Here is a 22,529-nt window from a genome sequence, read left to right as displayed (position 1 = left end):
GTTGCTTTATTATTGGTGTATAAGAATGTGACCAATTTCTGTGCATTGATTTTATGTCCTGCGACTGCTGAATTCATGAATTAGTTCTAGCAGTTTTTTGGTGGACTCTTTTGGGTTTTCCATATACAGTATCATGTCATCTGTGAAGAGTGAAAGTTTAGCCTCCTCATGGCCGATTTGGATGCATCTTATTTTCTTTATGTTGTCTGACTGCTGTGGCTAAGACTTCCAATACTATGTTGAATAACAGTGGTGAGAGTGGACATCCCTGTCTTGTTCCTGACCGCAGAGGAAAAGCTCTCAGTTTTTCCCCATTGAGGATGATATTAGTGTTGTGTCTTTCATATATTCCTTGTATGATCTTGAGGTAAGATCCTTCTATCAAGGTTTTTATTAAGAAAGGACTTTGTATTTTGTCAAATGTTTTCTCTGCATCTATTGAGAGGATCATGTGGTTCTTGTGCTTTCTGTTACTGATCTGATCACATTGATTGTTTTGTAAATATTGAACCAGCCCTGCATGCCAGGTATAAATACCACTTGGTTGGGGTGAATAATTCTTTTAATGTATTGTTGGATTTGGTTGGCTAATACCTTGTTGAGGATTTTTGCATCCATGTTCAGCAGGGAAATTGGTCTATAGTTCTCCTTTTCAGTGGGGTCTATGTCTGGTTTTGAAATCAAGGTAATTCTGGCTTCACAGAAAGAGTTTGGAAGTTTTCCTTCCATTTCTATTTTTTGGAACAGCTTCAAGAGAATAGGTGTTAACTCTTCCTTGGCTGTTTGGTAGAAATCCCCTGGAAAGCCATCTGGCCCTGAACTCCTGTTTTTGGGGAGATTTTTGATTACTAATTTGATTTCTTTACTGGTTAAGGGTCTGTTCAAATTTTCTATTTCTTCCTGTTTCAGTTTGGTACTTTATATGTTTCTAGGAATTTGTCCATTTCTTCCAGATTTCCCATTTCATTGGTGCATATTTGCTCATAATATCCTCTTATTATTGTGTTTATTTCTGCTGTGTTGGTTGTGATCTCTCCTCTTTCATTCTTGATTTTATTTATTTGGGTCCTTTCCTTTTTCTTTTTGATCAAACTGGCTACGGGTTTATTTTGTTAATTCTTTCAAAGAGCCAGCTTCTGGTTTTATTGATATGTTTTCCTTTTTGTTTGTTTGTTTGTTTTGGTTTTTATGGCATTGATTTCTGCTCTAATCTTTATTATTTCCTGGTTCTGCTGATTTTGAATTTTATTTGCTGTTCTTTTTCCAGCTCTTTAAGGTTTAAGGTTAGGTTGTGTATCTGAGACCTTTCTTCCTTCTTTAGGAAGGCCTGGATTGCTATATACTTCCCTTTTATGACCGCCTTTGCTGTGTCCCAGAGGTTTTGGGCTGTTGTATTATCATTTTCATTGGCTTCCATGTACTTTTTAATTTCCTCTTTAACTTCTTGGTTAGTCCATTAATTCTTTAGTAGGATGGTCTTTAGTCTCTAAGTATTTATCATCTTTCCACATTTTTTTCTTGCAATTGATTTTGAGTTTCATGGTATTATGGTCTAAAAATATTCACCGTATGATCTCGATCTTTTTGTACTGGTTGAGGGCTCATTTGTGTCCCAGTATGTGATCTATTCTGGAGAAGGTTCCAGGTACACTGGAGAAGAATGTGTATTTGCTGCTATAGCATGAACTGTTCTCAATATCTCTGTTAAGTGCATATGGTCCAGTGTGTCTTTCAAAGCCTTTGTTTCCTTGTTGATTTTCTGTTTAGATGATCTGTGCATTGTTGTAAGTGGGGTATTGAAGTCGCCTACTATTATGGCACTATTATCAATGAGTTTCTTTATGTTTGTGAATAATTGATTTATATATTTGTGTGCTCTCACATTTGGAGCATAAATGTTTACAATTGTTAAGTCTTCATGGTGGATAGACCCCTTATTTTATATATATATATATACATATATATATATATATATATATGTATATATATATATATATAAAATGCCCTTCTCCATCTCATCATACAGTATTTTAAAGTCTAGAATGTCTGATATAGGTAGGGCTACTCTGCTTTCTTTTGTTGACCAATAGCATAATAGATGGTTCTCCATCCCTTACTTTCAGTCTGAAGGTGTCTTTAGGTCTAAAGTGGGTCTTTTGTAAACAGCATATAGATGGATCTTGTTTTCTTATGCATTCTGTTACCCTATGTCTTTAGACTGGAGCATTGAGTCCATTGATGTTTGGAGTACTGAAAGATATGAATGTATTGCCATTATGTTGCCTGTAGAGTTGGAGTTTCTGGTGGTGTTCTCTGGTCCTTTCTAGTCTTTGTTGCTTCTGGTGTATTTTTTTCCCTGTCTTTTCTCCCCTAACAGAGTCCCCCTTAAAATTTCTTGCAGGGCTGGTTCAGTGGTCATTAACGCATTTAATTTTTGTCTGGGAAACTTTTTATCTCTCCTTCTATTTTGAATGATAGCCTTGCTGGATAAAGAATTCTTCACTGCATATTTTTCAGATTCAGCTCATTGAGTATATCCTCCCACCCCTTTGTGGCCTGCCAAGTTTCTGTAGATAGGTCTGCTGCAAACCTGATCTGTCTTCCTTTGTAGGTTAAGGACTTATTTCCCTTGCTGCTCTCATGATTCTCTCCTTGCCTGAGTATTTTGTGAATTTGACTATGATATGCCTTGTTGATGGTCGGTTTTTGTTGAATCTAATGGCAGTCCTCTGTGCTTCCTGGATTTTGATGTCTGTGTCTTTCCACAGGTTAAGAAAGTTTTCTGCTAAGATTTGCTCACATAACCCTTCTACCCCTTTTTCTCCCTCTTTACCTTCTGGGACCCCTGTGATTCTGATGTTGTTCCTTTTTGATGAGTCACTGATTTCTCTAATTCTTAAATCATGCTTTTTTCCTTAGTCTCCCTCTTTTTTTCTGTTTCATTGTTCTCCATAAATTTGTCCTCTGTATCGCTGAATCACTGCTCTGCCTTATCCATCCTTGCTTCTATGGCATCCATTTGAGATGACAGCTCAGTAACAGAATTTTTTCATCCTGATTAGTTTTTATCTCTGCAGAAGGGGATTCTAATCTGTTTTCAACCCCAGCTAGTGTTTTTATTATCGTGATTCTAAATTCTGGTTCAGACATCTTGCTCGTATCTGTGTTAAGTCTCTGGCTGTCATTGTTTTCCTCTTCTTTCTTTTGGGCGAATTAATATAAAAACAATCACATAAAGGATGCTAGGGGTTTTCTGGTCTGGTTGTTGAGCTTGATAGATGAGAGAAAAAAGGGAATGGTAACAAAAGGAAAAAAAGGAAATGTTTGAAAATTTGAAAAAACTGAATACAATGAAATAGAATAAAATGAAACATGGAAGTAAAAAATTAGAATTTGAAAAATTTACATAAAGGTAAAACATATAGTAGAAAAAAATTAAAAACATTTTTAATAGAAAATAAAAATATTCTACTTCTCTTTCTGTATTCAAGAATAAGAAAAGGGAAATTGAATAGATGGCCCAGCAAACAGATTGACGTACAATTGAAATACATCAGTTTTCCCTAGAAGTTGAACTATGAAGCACTTTATAGTCCATAAACTAATCAGGCAGAGAGACTTGTGTTCCTGAAGAGTGAGGTTGACCCAGTTAGGTGAGACTTAGTGTAATGGCTCTGTTTTCCACTAGATGGCACTGACTAGCTTACTTGGTGGATTGTTGTGGTGCCTATAGGTGTGTATGCACATGCGCGGGAGGGGTGAGAATGGCGTCACCCAGCTACCTAGTGTCTAGTATCAGAATTCTGTGCTCTCCTCAACCAGCAATTGTGCATCCCTCCTTGGTATCTAGCTTCCATCCACTCCGTGCTTTTACACTGTCCGTGACCCAGCCGTCAGGTTGCCATGCAGCACCTCCCTCCTGAGTTTTATCTCAGATGCAACTGTGTTTCCCAACCCCTCAATTTTGAGGGACTGCACATTTGACCTGCTCAGACCTTCTGGGGGAGAGTCTCACTGAGCAATGGCCGGCTGCTCTGCCCACATCCAGGAACGTTTGTGGGACCATGCTGGTGCCAATGCCTAGAGACTGTGGCTGGGTGCCAGCCCACCCCACAAAAAGTTTGCATGATCGTGTAACAGCATCATTTCACAAATTATGGAAAATCACAAACACGTCTGGAGCCAGGCTTTACACTTAATGTCCTTATTTGATCACCAACGAATGTGTTTGTTATCCCAGGTCCACTTTGTCCTTTGCCTGTGGGGAGGCTGCACAGCCTCTACCAAATATCCTCCCAGCAGGGGAACCGCCTCTCCCTGTGTGGCCCAAGGACCTTGCTCTCCACACCTGGGGATTAACCCTTCCCACCAGAGCACCACCAGGTATCGAGCTGTGGAGTTTGACTCTGCACGCCCCCTGCCTATAGAGTCTTAATAGAATTTAAACACTCTCCTTTCTCACTTTTTTTTTTCAGTCCCTTGTATACTCTTTCTTTTCTCTCCAGCTGCTTTTGGGCAGGAGGGATATTTTCCATACTCTCCTGCCATCCCCATCCTCTCTCTGCAAGCAAAAACAGCTCCCTGCCCTCAGTGGCTTACTCCCCGAGTTCCCCTCTCCACGCCATGTACTTGCTGAGTTCTCTGGTTCAGGTTGTGAAGATTTGAGGATTAATACAACAGTTTTCTAGGTGTGCAGGATGGTTTAGTGTTATCTGGCTGTATTTCAGGGATGAGAGAAGCAACAAAGCTTCCATGCTGTTCCCCCAAATTGGTCCCTCCCAGTTCAAGGGTGGAGTACATTCTTTATGTTGCTTTTTCAGTTGTCCATCTGCCTCAGACCCTATTTAGGCTCCAAGATCCATGTGGTTATATTAAATCTTATATGCTGAATCCAATTCATCCAACACAAACTGTAAGACATAAAGACTGGGCTGGGAAAATATGAGCAGTGAGGGTAGTGGGAGAGTGAGGAGAGATTCACTCTTAACGTTCCCCTTGCAAAAGAAGCCAGTGAGTAGTACCCACACAAATTTAAAACAATCATAAGCACACCGTATATTTTTTGCCCAAGAAAGTTTTGGAAGACAAAGGAGGTTAAGAGTAGCTGGAAAAGTTATAGCTGACTATGGTGAACCTGAAAGGGTCCAAAACCATGTAGTCTACCTTTTCATAGATAAGTGATATATGTTCCTGTATTTTATTCCTTTTTTCCAGAAGCTTGGTAAAATCCACCAATGGGACTCTATGTGGCATGGAGGGGCAATTTGAAATCTTATCTTTCCATTTTAATGGGGACTCAGCAATAAGGTGGAGGTAAAGGGGAGACATGCCAATTCATATGTTTTGCTATTCACTAGTCTTCCTTCCCTAAAACCCAAACTTTCAGCTGAATGCCTTAGGACACATATCTGCTATAAATTCATTTTTTATCTAATTTGTCTGAGATCTAAGCTTCCTGTGGCGTTCTGAGATCAAAGGATCTGATTCCTTCTGATGTCAGCACTGACATATAATGTGTGCTGACTTAGTTCTGTCTATAACCTCACAGTGGGAGGCGGCCAGCCTCCCTGGGCACCTTTACACAGCGCACTTTCATTTTGGCTAGGGAGCCTGTCAGGTATATTGCTGATTGGAGCTTCCATGTAAATAATTCATGGGAGATTTTTAAATGTTTTGGGCCTGTAAAGGAAAGATACACTTGTGTTAGTCTTTTATGAATAGATGCTGACTTGAAGAACAAGGGGGAACAGATTTCCAATGACGATCTTTCAAAAACATGATACCAATATCTTTAATGGGTTGAAAATAGGTGACGTGTTGTGTTTGATTCCTCTTGTATGAAGTGGTATTGGTTTTACCAAAGAATAAAAATTCAAAGCCCTGTTTTTCCTTTAATAAATTGTCAGGTAGGAGCAAACTTAATATTCTTGTTCTTTGGTTAGTTGCTCATCTCAATAAACTACGTCTTTTCCTCCTAGTGGGAGCAGTAATTATGGAGATGACACCAAGCTCAGTACTTGGCATAGGACTGGGCATAATAGGGAGATAAGTTGATGGCACAAAAAGTTCCCTCCTGGTAGGAACTCAACATCCCAATAGGAAGACGAGGCTGTCATACAAAGAAAGGTGACCAATGATAGAAAGAGTTGCCCAAGTCAAATGAGAAACTCCAGTCAGCAAGTATTGAGGCATACATCAATATAGTATGAGTTAAACTGACTGAGCCACCCAGGTCCCCTAAAATTGTTTTTTAAATCGAGCCATAATACCTTAATATTTATAAGAAATAGATTGATACACCTCTCTACACACAATGTGTTGTGACAATAAGGAGTGCATGAGTTAGGAAGTAATTTCTGAAGGAAGTGAGGCATTTGGGGAGATGAATAAAAGGCAGAAAATGCTGAAGGATAAGATGAAATGTTATTTCAGGCTTTGGGTGTTTTTTAAGGTAATTCTTACAGGTGGGAGCTGTGGTGATTAGGGGAATGGGTTCAGACTTGGGCTCAGAGGAGAATGCAGTCAGAGACTAAGCACTATGTGTACATAAAGTACTTAAAAGAATTGGACTTGAACACTCAGCTATATGGACTGTAAGATGTCAGAGTTATAAATATACTTTTTGAAAACAATGCTTGTAATGTTTAAACTAGTATGTACAGGGCCAACATGGTGGAGGAGTAGGGGAATCCATACATCCCGCATCTCTCAAACAAAGAAGTGTAGAAGCCAAAGGAATTTGAACACCAGAGCCTGGGAAGAAAAGAGACTGAATGTAATAGGAAGAAAATGGGAAAGCTGGAAAAAAGATAGGGGGGTAACTGTGAACTGGGGGTGATAAAAAAAAATAAAGGCTGCACTGGCACAGAGGGGAGGGACCCCCTTCTGCAGAGAGGCAAAGGGCAGAGAAAGAACGGCTAGGGAGGTGCGGGACCATAGCTGGACAGGAGAAAGACCTCAGACTGAGACTGAGATGAATCCAATCTCTAGCTGCAGGGCTTACTTCGGACTAGGGTCAGCTCCCTGTTTGCACACCTGGGGAGGAGGTGAGCCAGCCCTTGGTGTGGTAGTAGGTCAGAGGCTCAATATGCAACTGGAGAAAGTGGTTCCCTCCCTAGAGGGCTGCACGACAGCACCAAACCTGCCTGCATCCAGGGCTCAGTCTGCAGGAGGAAAAGGCAGCCATCTCCCTGGAGTGCTGTGGGAAAAGACAAAGCCTGCCTGCCTGCGTCCACCACCCCGTGGACTCGCGGTGAGGGCAGAGGCTCTCAGTCAACAGTAAGAGAAGGCGGTTCTCCCTGAAGTGCTGTGGCACAAAGCCACCGGGACCACACATCCCCACACTGAGAGGGGCTTCCCCAGGGCCAGAGTGCATGGAGTGGGCCTTTGAATCCCAGCCAAGTGCAGGGTCAGGGGAGTTGGTGGAGTGAGAAGGACTGCCCTGTCTGCACCCACAGCACAGTGAGGATGACTCAAACAGAGTCCACTGGGTCTGGTTCTGTGGAGAAGAGACTAGGAGATCACCATTCCCTGCCCCCACGGCCAAGGCCGGGCTCAGGGATCACTCCAAGGGCCCATAGTGGAGGTGGGTTCAGAAAATGCCAAACCATGCCCCTTTGAGCTGGGTAACTGCATATCCACTGGAGCAGCACACCCTGTGGACAGCTACTACCTACAAGCGCTGCAGCATTGTCTGGATTAACTATTCTCCTTCCCCCCCTTTTCTCCTCCTTATCTCTTCCTTCCCTGAGGCTGGTTACTCTTGTTACTGGTTTGTTTAAACAGACATATTTAATCCAGTCTCTTAATAGATGCTCTACACCTTGGTACTTACACTCCTTTCTCTCTCTCTCTGGAATAATCAAGCCATATAATTTCTCTGTTTGGGCAACTTTATCTTCGTTTTGTTTTCCCTGCCTCCTTCTTTATGTTCCTTTCTCTCTGGATTAAGCCTCTTAGTCTCTCTGCCTAGTCAATGTTTATTTTTCTATTTCCCCACTCCTGTCATTTCTCTCTTTGTATGTGCTCTTCCATTAGCACCGCGTCCACCCTGTTCTTTACTTGTAGTCAGTGTTCTTGTTTTTTTTTTGTTTTTGTTTTTAGTCTTTAGGTTTTTGTTTTTATTTGTTTATGTGTTTGCATGTTTTTTGTCTCCTGTTTGTCTATCAGTTTTTCCTTTACAGGGCTTCTCCAAGGAACAAATCAAAGCACACCTGGAGGGCCCAAAACATCACTACAAGTAGGCAAATAAAATAACCAAAGTCACAAGAACAGAGAGCAAGTAACAATCCCTGAAAAAACACCTCCTGAAGGGCCAGGCCCTGGACAGGGTATGACCCTCCTTTAATATAACAGTGCTCGCAAGTGCAGAGCACACAAGCTTTAAAAAGGCATAAGGGACAGAAATCTAGCCAAAATGACGAAACAGACTAATTCTCCTCAAAAGAAACTCCAGGAAGTACCAACAGCTAACGAATGATCAAAACCAATTTAAGCAAGTGCTTGCTTCGGCAGCACATATACTAAAACCAATTTAAGCACTATAACTGAACAAGAACTTAGAATAATAGTCATAATATTAATTGCTGGTCTTGAAAAAAGTACAGAGGACAGCAGAGAACCTATTGCTATAGAGATCAAGGGACTAAAAAATAGTCATGATGAATTAACAAATGCTATAAATGAGGTGCAAAATAAAATGGAGGCAACCACAGTGGGGATTGAAGAGGCAGAGGGAGAATAGGTGAATTAGAAGATAAAATTATGGAAAAAGAGAAATCTGAGAAAAATATTAAAAAATCCAGGAGTGTGAGGGGAGAATTAGAGAACTAAGTGATGCCATCAAATGGAACAATATCTGTATCAGGAATTCCAGAAGAAAAGGAGAGAGAGAAAGGGGTTGAAGGTGTACTTGAATAAATCATAGCTGAGAACTTCCCCAATCTGGGCAAGGAAACAGGCATTGAAATACAAGAGGCACAGAGAACTCCCTTCAGATGGAACTTGAATCGATCTTCTGCAAAACATATCATAGTGAAACTGGCAAAATACAAGGATAAAGAGAGAATTCTGAAAGCAGCTAGGGATAAAAGGACCCTAACATACAAAGGTAGACACATAAGGGTAGTAGAAGACCTATCTACTAAAACTTGGCAGGCCAGAAAGGAATGGCAGGAAATCTTGAACATGATGAACAGAAAAAAATTTTCAGCCAAGAATCCTTTATCCAGTAAGTCTGTCATTCAGAATAGAAGGAGAGATAAAGGTTTTCCCAAACAAACAAAAACTAAAGGAATTCATCACCACTAAACGAGCCCTGCAAGAGATCCTAAGGGTGACTCTGTGAGGGAAATGTTGCAAGGACCACAAAGTACCAGAGACACCACTTCAAGCATGAAACCTACAGACATCGCAATGACTCTAACCCCATATCTTTCTATAATAACACTGAAGGCAAATGGACTAAATGCTCCAACCAAAAGACACAGGGTATCAGAATGGATAAAAAAAATAATACCCAACTATTTGCTGTCTACAAGACACTCATTTTAGACCTGAGGACAGCTTCAGATTGAAGTGGGGGGGGGGCGCCTGGGTGGCTCAGTCGGTTAATTGTCCGACTTCAGCTCAGGTCATGATCTCATGGTCCGTGGGTTCAAGCCTTGCATCGGGCTCTGTGCTGATTGCTCAGAGCCTGGAGCCTGTTTCAGATTCTGTGTCTCCCTCTCTCTGTGACCCTCCCCCGTTCATGCTCTGTCTCCCTCTGTGTCAAAAATAAATAAACGTTAAAAAAAATTTAAAAAAAAAAGGGAGGGGTGAAGAGCTATCTATCATGCTACTGCAAGTCAGAAGAAAGCTAGAGTAGCCATACTAATATCAGACAAACTAGACTTTAAAGGCTATAGGAAGAGATGAAGAAGGGCATTATATATTAACTACAGGGCCTATCCATGAGGAGGAGCTAACAATTATAAATGTCTATTCACTGAATTCGAAAGCACCCAAATGTATAAAGCAATCACAAATATAAGGAGCCTTATTGATAACAATGTGGTAATTGCAGGAGACTTAATACTCTATTTACAACAATGGGTAGAACCTCTAGACAGAGAATAAAGAAACAAGGGCTCTGAAGTATATATTGGAATAGATGGACTTGACAGACAGACATATTTAGAACTGTGCATCCAAAAGCAACAGGATATACTTTCTTCTTGAGTGCACATGGAACATTCTCCAAGACAGATTACATACTGGGTCACAAAACAGCCCTTTATAAGCCTTCATAAGTATAAAAGAATTGAGATCATACCATGCACACTTCCACAACACAATGCTATGAAACTTGAAATCAACCACAGGAAAAAGTCTGGAAAACCTCCAAAATCATGGAGGTTAAAGAACACCTTACTAAAGAATGAATTGGTCAACCAGGCAATTTGAGAAGAAATTTAAAAATATATGGTAACAAATGAAATGAAAATACAACAATCCACTTTGGGATGTAACAAAGGCAGTCCTGAGAGGAACATATATTGCAATGAAGGCCTATGTCAAGAAACAAGAAAAATCCCATACAAAATCTAACAGCACACCTAAGGAACTAGAAGCAGAACAGCAAAGACACCCAAAACCCAGCTGAAGAAGAGAAATGATAAAGATCAGAGCAGAAATGAACAATATAGAATCTAAAATGAAACCAAGAGTTGTTTTGAAAAAAATAAAATTGATAAACCTCTAGCCAGGCTTCTCAAAAAGAAAAGGGAGAGGACCCAAAAAAATAAAAACATGAATGAAAATGGAATTATGACAACCAATCCCTCAGGAATACAAGCAATTATCAGTGAATACTATGAAAAATTATATGCCAACAAACTGGACAACCTGGGAGAAATGGACAAATTCCTAAGCACCCAAACACTACCAACACTCAAATGGAAAGAAATAGAAAACTTGAACAGACCCATAACCAGCGAAGAAATTGAATCAGTTATCAAAAATCTCCCAACAAATAAGAGTCCTGGACCAGATAACTTCCCTGGGGAATTCTACCAGACATTTAAAGCAGAGATAATACCTATCCTTCTCAAGCTGTTCCAAAAAATAGCAAGGGAAGGAAAACTTCCAGACTCATTCTATGAAGCCAGCATTACTTTGATTCCCAAAGCAGACAGAGACCCAGCAAAAAAGAGAACTACAGCCAATATCCCTGATGAATATGGATGCAAAAATTCTCAACAAGATGCTAGCAAATTGACCTCAACAGCATATGAAAAGAATTATTCACCATGATCAAGTGGGATTCATTCCTGGGCTGCAGGCTGGTTCAACATTTGCAAATCAATCAACGTGATACATCACATTAATAAAAGAAAAGATAAGAACCATATGATCCTGTCAATCTGCAGAAAAAGCATTTGACAAAATTCAGCCTCCTTTCTTAATAAAAACCCTCGAGAAAGTCGGGATAGAAGGAACATACTTAAACATCATAAAAGCCATTTATGAAAGGCCAACAGCTAATATCATGCTCAATGGGGAAAAACTGAGAGCTTTCCCCCTGAGATCAGGAACACGACAGGGATGTCCACTCTCACCGCTGTTGTTTCACATAGTGTTGGAAGTCCTAGTGTCAGCAATCAGACAACAAAAGGAAACCAAAGGCATCAAAGTTGGCAAAGATGAAGTCAAACTGTCACTTTTCACAGACGACATGATATTCTACATGGAAAACCTGACATACTCCACCAAAAGCCTGCTAGAACTGATACGTGAATTCAGCAAAGTCACAGGGTACAAAATTAATGTAGAGAAATCGGTTGCATTTTTATACACCAATAATGAAGCAACAGAAAGAGAAATAAACTGGTCCCATTCACAATTGCACCAAGAATCATAAAATACCTAGGAATAAACCTAACCAAAGATGTAAAAGATCTGTATGCTGAAAAGTATAGAAAGCTTATGAGGGAAAGTGAAGAAGATACAAAGAAATGGAAAAACATTCCGTGCTCATGGATTGGAAGAATAAATATTGTTAAAATGTCAATACTATCCAAAGCAATCTGCACACTTAATGCAATCCCAATCAAAATTGCACCAGCTTTCTTCTCAAAGCTAGAACAAGCAATCCTAAAATTTGTATGGAACCACAAAAGACCCCGAATAGCCAAAGCAATATTGAAGAAGAAAACCAAAGTGGGAGGCATCACATTCCCAGACTTTAGCCTCTACTACAAAGCTGTAATCATCAAGACAGTATGGTATTGGCACAAAAACAGACACATAGGCCAATGGAATAGAATAGAGACCCCAGAACTGGACCCACAAATGTATGGCCAACTAATCTTTGACAAAGCAGGAAAGAGTATCCAATGGAAAAAAAAAGACAGTCTCTTTAACAAATGGTGCTGGGAGAACTGGACAGCAACACGCAGAAGAATGAAACTAGACCACTTTCTTACACCGGTCACACAAATAAACTCAAAATGGATGAAGGACCTGAATGTAAGGACACCATCAAAACCCTAGAGGAGAAAGCAGGAAAAAAACCTCTTTTGACCTCAGCCACAGCAATTTCTTACTTGACACATCTCCAAAGGCAAGGGAATTAAAAGCAAAAATGAACTATTGCGACCTCATCAAGATAAAAAGCTTCTGCACTGCAAAGGAAACAATCAACAAAACTAAAAGGCAACGAATGAAATGGGAGGAGCTATTTGCAAATGACATATCAGACAAAGGGTAGTATCCAAAATCTATAAAGAACTCACCAAACTCCACACCCAAGAAACAAACAATCCAGTGAAGAAATGGGCAGAAGACATGAATAGACACTTCTCTAAAGAAGAGATCCAGATGGCCAACAGACACATTAAAAGATGCTCCATGTCACTCTTCATCAGGGAAATACAAATCAAAACCACACTGAGATATCACCTCACGCCAGTCAGAGTGGATTAAATGAACAAATCAGAAAACTACAGATGCTGGAGAGGATCTGGAGAAACGGGAACTCTCTTGTACTTTTGGTGGGAATGCAAACTGGTACAGCTGCTTTGGAAAACAGTGTGGAGGGTCCTCAAAAAGTTAAAAATAGATCTACCCTATGACCCAGCAACAGCACTGCTAGGAATTTACCCAAGGGATACAGGAGTGCTGATGTATAGGGGCACTTGCAACCCAATGTTTATAGCAGCACTTTCAACAATAGCCAAATTATGGAAAGAGTCTAAATGTCCATCAAGTGATGATTGGAGAAAGAATTTGTCATTTATATATACAATGGAATACTACGTGGCAATGAGAAAGAATGAAATATGTCCTTTTATAGCAACGTGGATGGAACTGAAGAGTGTTATGCTAAATGAAATAAGTCAGGCAGAGAAAGACAGATACCATATGTTTTCGCTCATGTGTGGATCCTGAGAAACTTGACAGAAGACCATGAAGGAGGGTAAGGGAAAAAAAGTTTACAGGGAGTGAAGGAGGCAAACCATAAGAGACTCTTAATAGCCAAGAATAACCTGAGGGTTGATGTGGGTGGGAGGGAGGGGAAAGTGGGTGATGGGCATTGAGGAAGGCACCTGTTGGGATGAGCACTGGGTGTTGTATGGAAACCAATATGACAATAAATTACATATTTAAAAAATAATAAACAGTATCAAATATATAAATGCTTAGAGCTAAATTTAGCAGATGTGTTAAACCTCTACACTGAAAACTACATAACATGGCTGAGAGAAGATCTAAATAAATAGAGAAATATACCATCTTCATGGATTCGAAATCTTGATATGGTTAAGATGTCAATATCCCCCAAACTGATCTACCAATCTCAATAAAAATCACAGAAGGTGAAAATAATGAATAAACTAGTATGTACATTAAATTTCCATGAAATACTCCTATGAATGATTCTGTTGTTCCTTCCTCAAGTCATCCTCATTGTCATCATCATTATCATCACTTTCATTATCATCATCACAATAACAGAACTGCAACACAAGAGTTTAGCTTTATAGGGCCCCTCTTAGGTTACAATATGCTAAAACATGTTGTAACTCCTATGCTTTCATGACAGCATTATGAGATAGTAGACCAAATTATCCCATATTGCTAACAAGAAAACTGCAATTCAAAGGTTCAATTACTTTTTCTACTAAACCCAGAACCCAGAACTATTGAACCATAGGTTCAATAGTTTGTCCTATTCCAAAACTTGAACTCTTATCACATGTCCTGAGCATGTGAGCGCATACACGTGTACACACACACGCGTGTATGCACACACTGTGAACACTAGCCAGAATGTGAACTTAAGGACTTTGTTACTGTGACATGACTTTACAGATACCTAGTCCGAAAAAGCTTCCCACTTTCTTTAACATTCCTTTAGCAGAAAAGGAAACTAATATCAGTGTTTAGTTAACAATGAAATAATTTCTATAAAAGATGAAAACAAAGTAAGAACAAGCCCATGTTTTCAAAAAAGCTATAATTTCTTGGGGGAAATATAAAATATATTCACATCCTTATATTTATAGTATTCATTCAAGAAAAATTCATTAGCCCATATAACTACCAGGAAGTTGGATAACCACCAGTGGTAATACAGCCCGACAGGAATATTTTTTTCAATTGGTTTGTATCTTTATGTGCACCTACAAATGTTTTGTGTTTTCTTCTGATGCAATAGAGATACACTGTTTTGCTTTCCCTAGATTACAAGATGTCTTCTGTCTTAGAATCTCTGAGAATAGTTCTAAAGTCCTTGATGCATACCTAGACGTTCAATAAATACTAACCTTCCCTTCCACTACCACTGTTATAACTTGTACTCAGAATCTGTCTATTCTTCTCTTCAACATATTTGACTCTGGCCTATTGTTCTTTATTATATCTTGCTCAGACTATTTCAGTAGGCTTTCAAATGACCTTCTTTCTCTCACAGTTCATTTTCTTCTCATAGAAAGCCTGTTCTTCCCATGATGAAAATAAGATGTCACTTCCCTACTCCAAAATCACCTCCCCATCTTCTATGAAATAAATCCATACTCCTTGGTAGAGTTTTCAAGAGCATTTATTTATTTATTGCCTCTATCAAGTATTATTACTTTTTTTTTTCTTTTAACACTCCCCACACCACAGGCACATCTATATACACAACCTCAGTTCTCAGTGTCTTGACCTATTTTTTTTTTTGCTTCCTGTCTTTGCATATGCCAAAGCGTATACTGGAATATCTTCCCACAATATTATCCCTCAAAACCAAGTCATCTCCATTGTGAAGTCTTCCTAATCTTTCAGGCAGTAAGTATAAAGTAATTCTTCTTTTGTCTTCCCTAGTATTTTACCTAGACACTTGCTATCACACTTATTACCAGGCTCTCACCTTAATCAGCTTAGAGATCTGTTTCCTGGAGCTCCTGGAGAGCAGGGGAGAAGTTCCCAGGAGCTTCTAGTAGGACCTAGTACAGGCTCCATCCATGCATATTCTAGTTTCTGTCTGCCCCCACTACTGGAGAATAAACTGAAGGCTATCAGGACTGTTTCTTGTTCACTGCTGTATTTCTAGGCCTATCATATAGCAGGTGCTCAGAAAACAATGAATGAATGAATGAATGAACAATGAACTAATAAGCCAGTGAGAAAATAGATGAGTTCTACAATGAAGAATTTCTGGAGGCTCAGAATGATTCCTCCTACAATGTAGTTGGAGCACCTGAAAGGGACAGCATGATTGAAAAAGGGTAAAGAAAGACAAAGGTAGAATTTGAGAAGAATTTAACAAGTTCATTCTTTTGAGATATTGAATCTGAGGCAATTTTGAAACTTATGAATGAAAATGTTTCAAACCTTCAGCAACCAGATATTTGGCAAATAAATGCAAATCTAAGAGCCGACATTTAAGAAAATTGGTGAGAATGGAATGTATATACAAATTTAGGCAAACTTGGGAAAAAAGACACTCCCAAGTTAGACATCTGGGGTCTCTCTTGTTGATGGTGCATATTTGTTTATTTTCAGGTGAATCTGTATAATATATCCATCTGTGTGAGATAAAGATATTCAAAAGGCTATTAATTTAGGATACATTTTATTAAGGTAAAACATGGACAAAGTAAAAAATTATGTGTATGGAATCATATTAAGTAATTATGTTAAATGGTAAAGACCAGGCTAGCTAAGTTTGAATCTTGTGTCTACACTTGGAGGCTTTGTGACTTCGGACAAGTAACTCAACCCTCCATACCTGTTTTTCCATCTGTAAAATGAGGACAATAATGGGACTAGCCTCATGGAGTGGCTATGAGGATTCAGCGAGTGAATGGGCATAAAGCATTAAGAACAGTGCCTGGCAAGAATGAGTACTATCTGAGTACTAGCAATTTGAATTATGATGATTATTACTTATCTAATCTTCACTACATCATAGATTCTGGGTAGTGCTTAGCATGATTCATCTTATTTAACCTTCAAACAATTCTATGAGGTAGATACTATCAATTTAACTGTTCTACAGATGAGGAAACAGGCACACAGAGGGTAAGTACAGTCTGCACATATATTCAGCAAGTAAGGGACCAAGCAGGATATCTAACCATACTTGTTTGATTCTAAGCTTGCATTCTTTGTTCCTTTGCTATGTCACTTCTAGAGGCCATCTTTCACATATTTAATACCATAAACAACTGTTTTGGTAGGTTTCATTTAACTGTATTTAGTTCTATCTAGCTCTAGTTCATCATCATTTACTTATTCTCTAAGTAATATGATAGGTAAGTTAGCTCATTCACTTATGGCATGATCATATTTTAAAGGCTAGAAGTGTTATTGCTTATATAATACATCCTTCAAAGAATTGGATCAAATTAGGGCAAAAGTGCCCAGATCATCTGTTACCGTGGCTAGTACCAATGTTGTACTCTTCGGAGTTGAAGATTAATTCCGTTGAATGGCGGGGGGTTGGGGGGGTGGGGAGTGGAAGTACAAATGAAATGTCAAGGGAAGAAAACTATAATTAAATTAAGACTGCTAAAATGAAATACATTTTAGTAAACTGTTAAGTAGCACCTGAGAGTAATATGAAATTCTACAACCGAGGTCCAGAGAGGCTAAGAGACATGATGAAAGTCACAGAGCCAGCTAGCAGGGAAGAGAGACTTAAACATTTATTTTGGGACCCCAGTCTGGTGCTCCTTCTCTCCTTCCACTATTATATAACCATACGTGTACACACTCATATGGATACATGTTTATTGATATGTTTGTATTATCTCTACATATGTTTATATTCATGTTTTATAAAATCAAAGATATTCAGATTGTGAATTTGTCATAAAAACCAGTGTTAGGTAAGACTGGATTTTAGAGCTCAAATTTCTTAATACAAATGGGAGTTGGCATGCTTGGTAAGGCCTGACTGTGGTCTGGTTTTGGGATTTAAGACATTGTGCTTAGAAGGAGAAATCCTTGATGACTTATCTAGATCATAAAAAGTATTTTCCTGGGAAGTGATATTATCAAATTTTTATTAAATAATATTAATTATAAATTGGGCATGGGATACAGTGAGTTTTTTTTTTTTAAATATTTGTTTTGAGAGCAAGAAAAAGAGAGCATGCACACATGAGTGGGGGACGGGCAGAGACAGATACTCCCAAGCAGGATCTATGCTGACAACATGGATCCCAATGAGTGGGCTCAATCCCATGACCATGAGATCATGACATGAGCCAAAATCTAGAGTCAGACACTTAATTGACTGAGCCACCCAAGCACCCCTGCGGTGTTTTTTGTTTGTTTTAAGGAAGAAAAATATATATTTCTAAAGGTATTTGCAAATCAATAAGCTGATACAACCTAATCTTTATATATTAACATTCCTGAAAAGATGCTGTTGATTAAAGTGATGGTTCTCAACTGATTTGAGAACTAAATCCATGTCTCCCCCTACATCTTTTCTCTCACAGATAAGAAGATGAAGGTGATGGTGGACAAACTGAACCAGCTCCCCCACCAGTCACTGAATGGAGTGTCCAGAAGGAAGGTCGGCCACCGTGCTGTCCAGAAGGAAGTTTGCCGCCAAGAAGAGGCTGTTGCTCCTGCTCTTGGTCTTACCAGCGTCCCATCCCAGGGGCACACGTGTGCTCCAGGCTCTTTTGCTCAGCAGGTATACCTGCAGGAGACTGGGAACTGAAGGGAGGCCCCAGAACAGTTGGTCAGATACCAGCTGGCAGGCCAAGATCACCAGTTACTGCTCTGCCCAGACTTCAGACAAGAGAGGCAGCAATTGCAGGGGCAGAGCCAACTGGGCAAGGAAAGAGGCAGTGTGGGGCTTTCTCAAGAGAAGAAAGACTCTTGTGGTGCTACCTAGCCATTCTCTCTTCATTCAGTTCACCCAGAAAACTATTCAGGAACAGCTGTGATAGGTGCATGATAATTCATGTTCTTAGGGGCTTTGTTGAGAGTTTAATTAAGGGCAAAGATATAAACACAATCTGGGGAAGGGAATTGTCCATGGACCAAAGTTATATATATATTTTAAGTAGTTCTTTCTGTTAGTAGCTGGGTCAAATTTACAACAGAATAAAACTATTTGGGGAGACCAGAGATAACCAAGTGCCCAAGCAGATTATTAGTGAACTCATTTTTCAGAGAACTGATTTTTGGAGAAGATAATGTGTACAGCTGCCCAATGAAGGAGGGAAGACCTTGTGTCATGGCAGCCTCTCTAGACTGTGTTCTAAGGGTTCTAATTAAGGCCAGAGTGGAAGGTCAACTCATACCAAGTTGGGGAAGGATGCTAAAGGCAATTTCACCTAATTCATACATTTCACAGAGGGCTCATCAGTGTTCAAACAAAAGGACACTTTAGGCAGCCTGATTGTGTCCTTGGCTCTGGATCCAGAAGGATTTATGCTCCAAGAGAGTAATGCAAAGATAGCTGAGGTGAGAAGAATTTCCAGAAACAACCTGTTCTCAGCTGTTCCCAAAATATAAACCAGGATTTTCTAATCTCTGAAAGATTCAGAGGCCTTCTTATGTTTGAATTAGAACAGAGGAAGGAAACATACTCTTCTATTGCAGAATTTTCAATAATGATGCTCTGTAACTAATCCCATAGTGGGTACTGGCAGAAAGTCATCATCTGCAAGGCATCAATGGGAAAATATCTTTGTACCGTGAGGAACATTCTCAGCCTTTTGTCTACTCTTTAGATGTATTATAGATATTTCAAGCCTTAAAGCTGCTCAGAAAAGAAGATGACACTGTATTAGATTCTGAGGGAGAAACAATTAGGTATCAAGATTGATGTTCATCAAGAAACTGGAATCCAAGTAATCTGTGTTTAAGAAGGGCATTGGTGGGAAATCTGGTCTATAGAAAGTTACTCTGGAGGCATAAACTGTCTTTCTGCAGGGTAAGTCCTTTTTGTGTTTTGTTTGGGCACTAATAGTGTTCAAAAACATTACAAAGAAATAACTTGATGGACTTAGGCAGACTATGCCTCCTCCAGTTTAATTAGTCCCAGCTATAACCTTTTTTGTAGCTTCCTGATCTCTGAGGTTACTCCTATTTGCATTCTTTGGTAGATACATGGAGTTGTTGGAGATCTGTAATATTTTGTACAAAAACAATTCAGAAGTTAAGACTTTTGAGAATTTTAAAATGATATTCTTAGCACTACTGCTTTGGGTTTGTCTACACATTCTCCCTTTCATTCCAGTGACTTCTTTTATCACCACAAATTCCAGCCCAAATTTATTTCCTGAGCTCTATAACATATAGTTAGCTGCCTACTGAGAACTCCCACTAGGTTATCCCACAGACACTGAGAAGTTAAGATGGCCTTAAAACATACTCCTTCTTTTCATGCCTGCCCTAATGCAATACACAGCATCATTGCACTCCGACTAGATATCTGGAAGTCAACCAGGACTCCTTGTTCTATCTCATCCTTCTCAGTCAGCTACCACTGGTTATTTCTACTCCTTTACCCACCTCCCAACCTTTACTAGCTTCTTACCAATCATCCATGTGCCAAAAGATTAATCTTTCTGGAAAGCAAGTGTGATCCTATCCCTCCGTTTAGGAATAACCATAATTAATCTATCAAAGCTCCCTTAGCCATGCTTGGAATCCCTCAGGCCAAAATGGACTCTTTGGGCCAGAACAGTGGCCAGAAATATCCAGAGTAACTAGCAGGGCTCTAGCATATGGCATGGAATCTTGGAGTCTAGTTAGAATCCTTTAACCCATAATTAAGCTAGTCCTCTTTTTCTCCTCAGAAAACGGGACAATTAGCTCTTGGTTCATTTATGTCTGGAGATGAGCTAGTTACATAAAGCACCACTATTGGCCAAACCTAAACTTATTCAGACCATTAACATGGCTAGTTCAAAAAATATTTCCCGGCAGCAACAACCTTACTCTTTACTGAAATAAATAATTGAAAAGTATCATGTTCCTCTGTTATTTCAAAGAATCTCTTCTTGCTTCCCATTTCTGATTTTTTATATATGGTGGCTTCTTTTCCCCCAAGATAGTGAACAAATTAAAATTCTAAAGAGTTCAAAAATATTTGCAAATATTTCTGGATATTAAAACTGAGAGGGAAGGATAATGAGAGATAAGGTAGTTTCCACAATCTGTGAAGTTTTAGGGATTGTGTTCAGAGAAGGTACCAGAGACAGAATTTCATGTCTCTCAGAGTGACAGGCTGAGCCAGTTTGACCACAATTGTATCTTGCAGCAGATTTGTCCATATTGTTGCCCAGTGAGGCTACTGAGAACCAAAAGGCCCAGACCTTTCAAAGATTAGTTAATAGCTCCCTTCCATCTCACAGTCTAAGTCTAAATGTATGAAATTACTATACATTGCAATGTATGCAAACTGTATGCAAAAATGAGTATGGGGAAATTGAATGTAAATCACATGCAAATATTATTCATACAAGCTTCTATAAAACCGTACATGTCAATAACAGTAAAGGATTTTAATTAATTCTGTCATTTAAAATTCATGCATTTATTCCATATTTTGTTTCCAGGATTTATAATGTATTCAGTGTCAATTTTGAAGGAGCTATAAGCAGAAGGAATTACTCTACTGAGTGTAGAACACAGCTGATTTCAACCTATGTGATAGCACTCTGATTAACTGCAGATATATTTGAGAGATGAATCACATTTCCTGAATGTAATCTTTTAAAAGGGATAAATCACTTTTATAAAATTAAATGAAGTCTAATTGGTAGAATATGGAGATTTGCGTGTTTACAAATATTCTTCTAACATTTGTTATATTTATACATGAAAAAAGACCAGGGTTCTCTTTGCTTAGAACAACTCAAGAAGAGACCATCAATCTGGTCTCTTTTGAGACAGAAGATTCATTTAATGCATTTGGAAGACTTTCTAGAATTTACTGGGTTTTGAAGAATCATTTTTCTCTTTTATTTCAGTATCAAAATGATCATTAATTTATTATCACCATATATTTTATTTCAATATTAGTAGTTGTAACAAGGGGAAAGAGACTCAATCTCCTTTTGAAAAATGTGGGAAATGGCCACTTGTCTCTACATTGCATAGATGAAGGAACAGTCATTACTAAACTCTTGCAATGGTCCAGGCAAAGTTGGAAATTTGTTTGGACTGTATCTGATTTTAAGATTTCCTCAACTTTAATGGCACATCCGTCCAGTAGAATAATGTAGAAAATTATTCAAGCTATACTATTAGGGTAAAAAAAAAACATAAAATTGCAAAATAATGTGTTTATTATGCTTTTACCTCTAGTTTGTTAATGTATAGAAAAATTATGGAAAGGAAACCAATAAAGTTTTGAAAAAAAAATAGTTACCTTTAGGGAATGGAGCAGTAATATGGGTAGATTTTCACCTCAAATTTTTTATCTTTTGGTATTTCAATGTTTTTATAGGACCCATTACTACCAAAACAAATTTTTAAAAATATTTTCTGCAACTTATGATTGATTAGAGGCTAGCAATCTCTTTAATTTTCATCCAAGAGTAGAACTTGCTGATATAAAATGCATTTAGTTCTGGATGGAGGACTTACATATATATAGGCGAAGATAAAGAGGGTAGAGAGTGTAAGATGAATGGACCAGAAAGAGAGGCCAGAGAGGAATGAAAGGAAAAGGTAAAGTCTCCAGCTTGGGAAAGGAATGTTTCTTGATGGACAGTGATTAGAGTGCTAACAAATCTGTGTTCTCACCAGAATATCACTGGAATGTCATACAGGGCATGCCACCTAGGATCCCATCTATGTGAGGGACCTATAAGGAAAATTTGTGTATGGCTACAGACTTGGCATTTCTCAATCAGATTCAATTATAAAAGAGCCACCTTCCCATCATGCATATGGAGGAAACACTGGGGAAGCAAACACTCACCCTAAGTCAAGGGCAGACACAACACAATGCCCACAGTACCGAGAAGTGCCCACCATGGGTTGTATGTTTCTCTCCCTTGGATCAGTGCCATACTGTGTACTTC

At 39.0% G+C, this 22,529-nt stretch overlaps 1 protein-coding gene across 1 annotated transcript in view; it reads left to right on the top strand.

The window, feature by feature from the left end:
* The window catches only part of PKHD1 (PKHD1 ciliary IPT domain containing fibrocystin/polyductin), a 484,305-nt gene extending 463,034 nt beyond the window's left edge, over positions 1-21,271 (top strand). The window contains 2 exon segments of the mRNA XM_043591641.1: positions 17,976-18,409; positions 18,411-21,271. Of these exon segments, the coding sequence (XP_043447576.1) occupies positions 17,976-18,409; positions 18,411-18,431 (455 nt within the window). The 3' untranslated portion in view covers positions 18,432-21,271.
* Positions 21,272-22,529: the final 1,258 nt, after the last annotated feature.

Source organism: Prionailurus bengalensis, chromosome B2, assembly GCF_016509475.1.
Source record: "Prionailurus bengalensis isolate Pbe53 chromosome B2, Fcat_Pben_1.1_paternal_pri, whole genome shotgun sequence".
Taxonomy (NCBI): domain Eukaryota; kingdom Metazoa; phylum Chordata; class Mammalia; order Carnivora; family Felidae; genus Prionailurus; species Prionailurus bengalensis.
The sequence above is the reverse complement of the archived record's forward strand: the minus strand, read 5'-3'. Positions and strand labels throughout refer to the sequence as shown.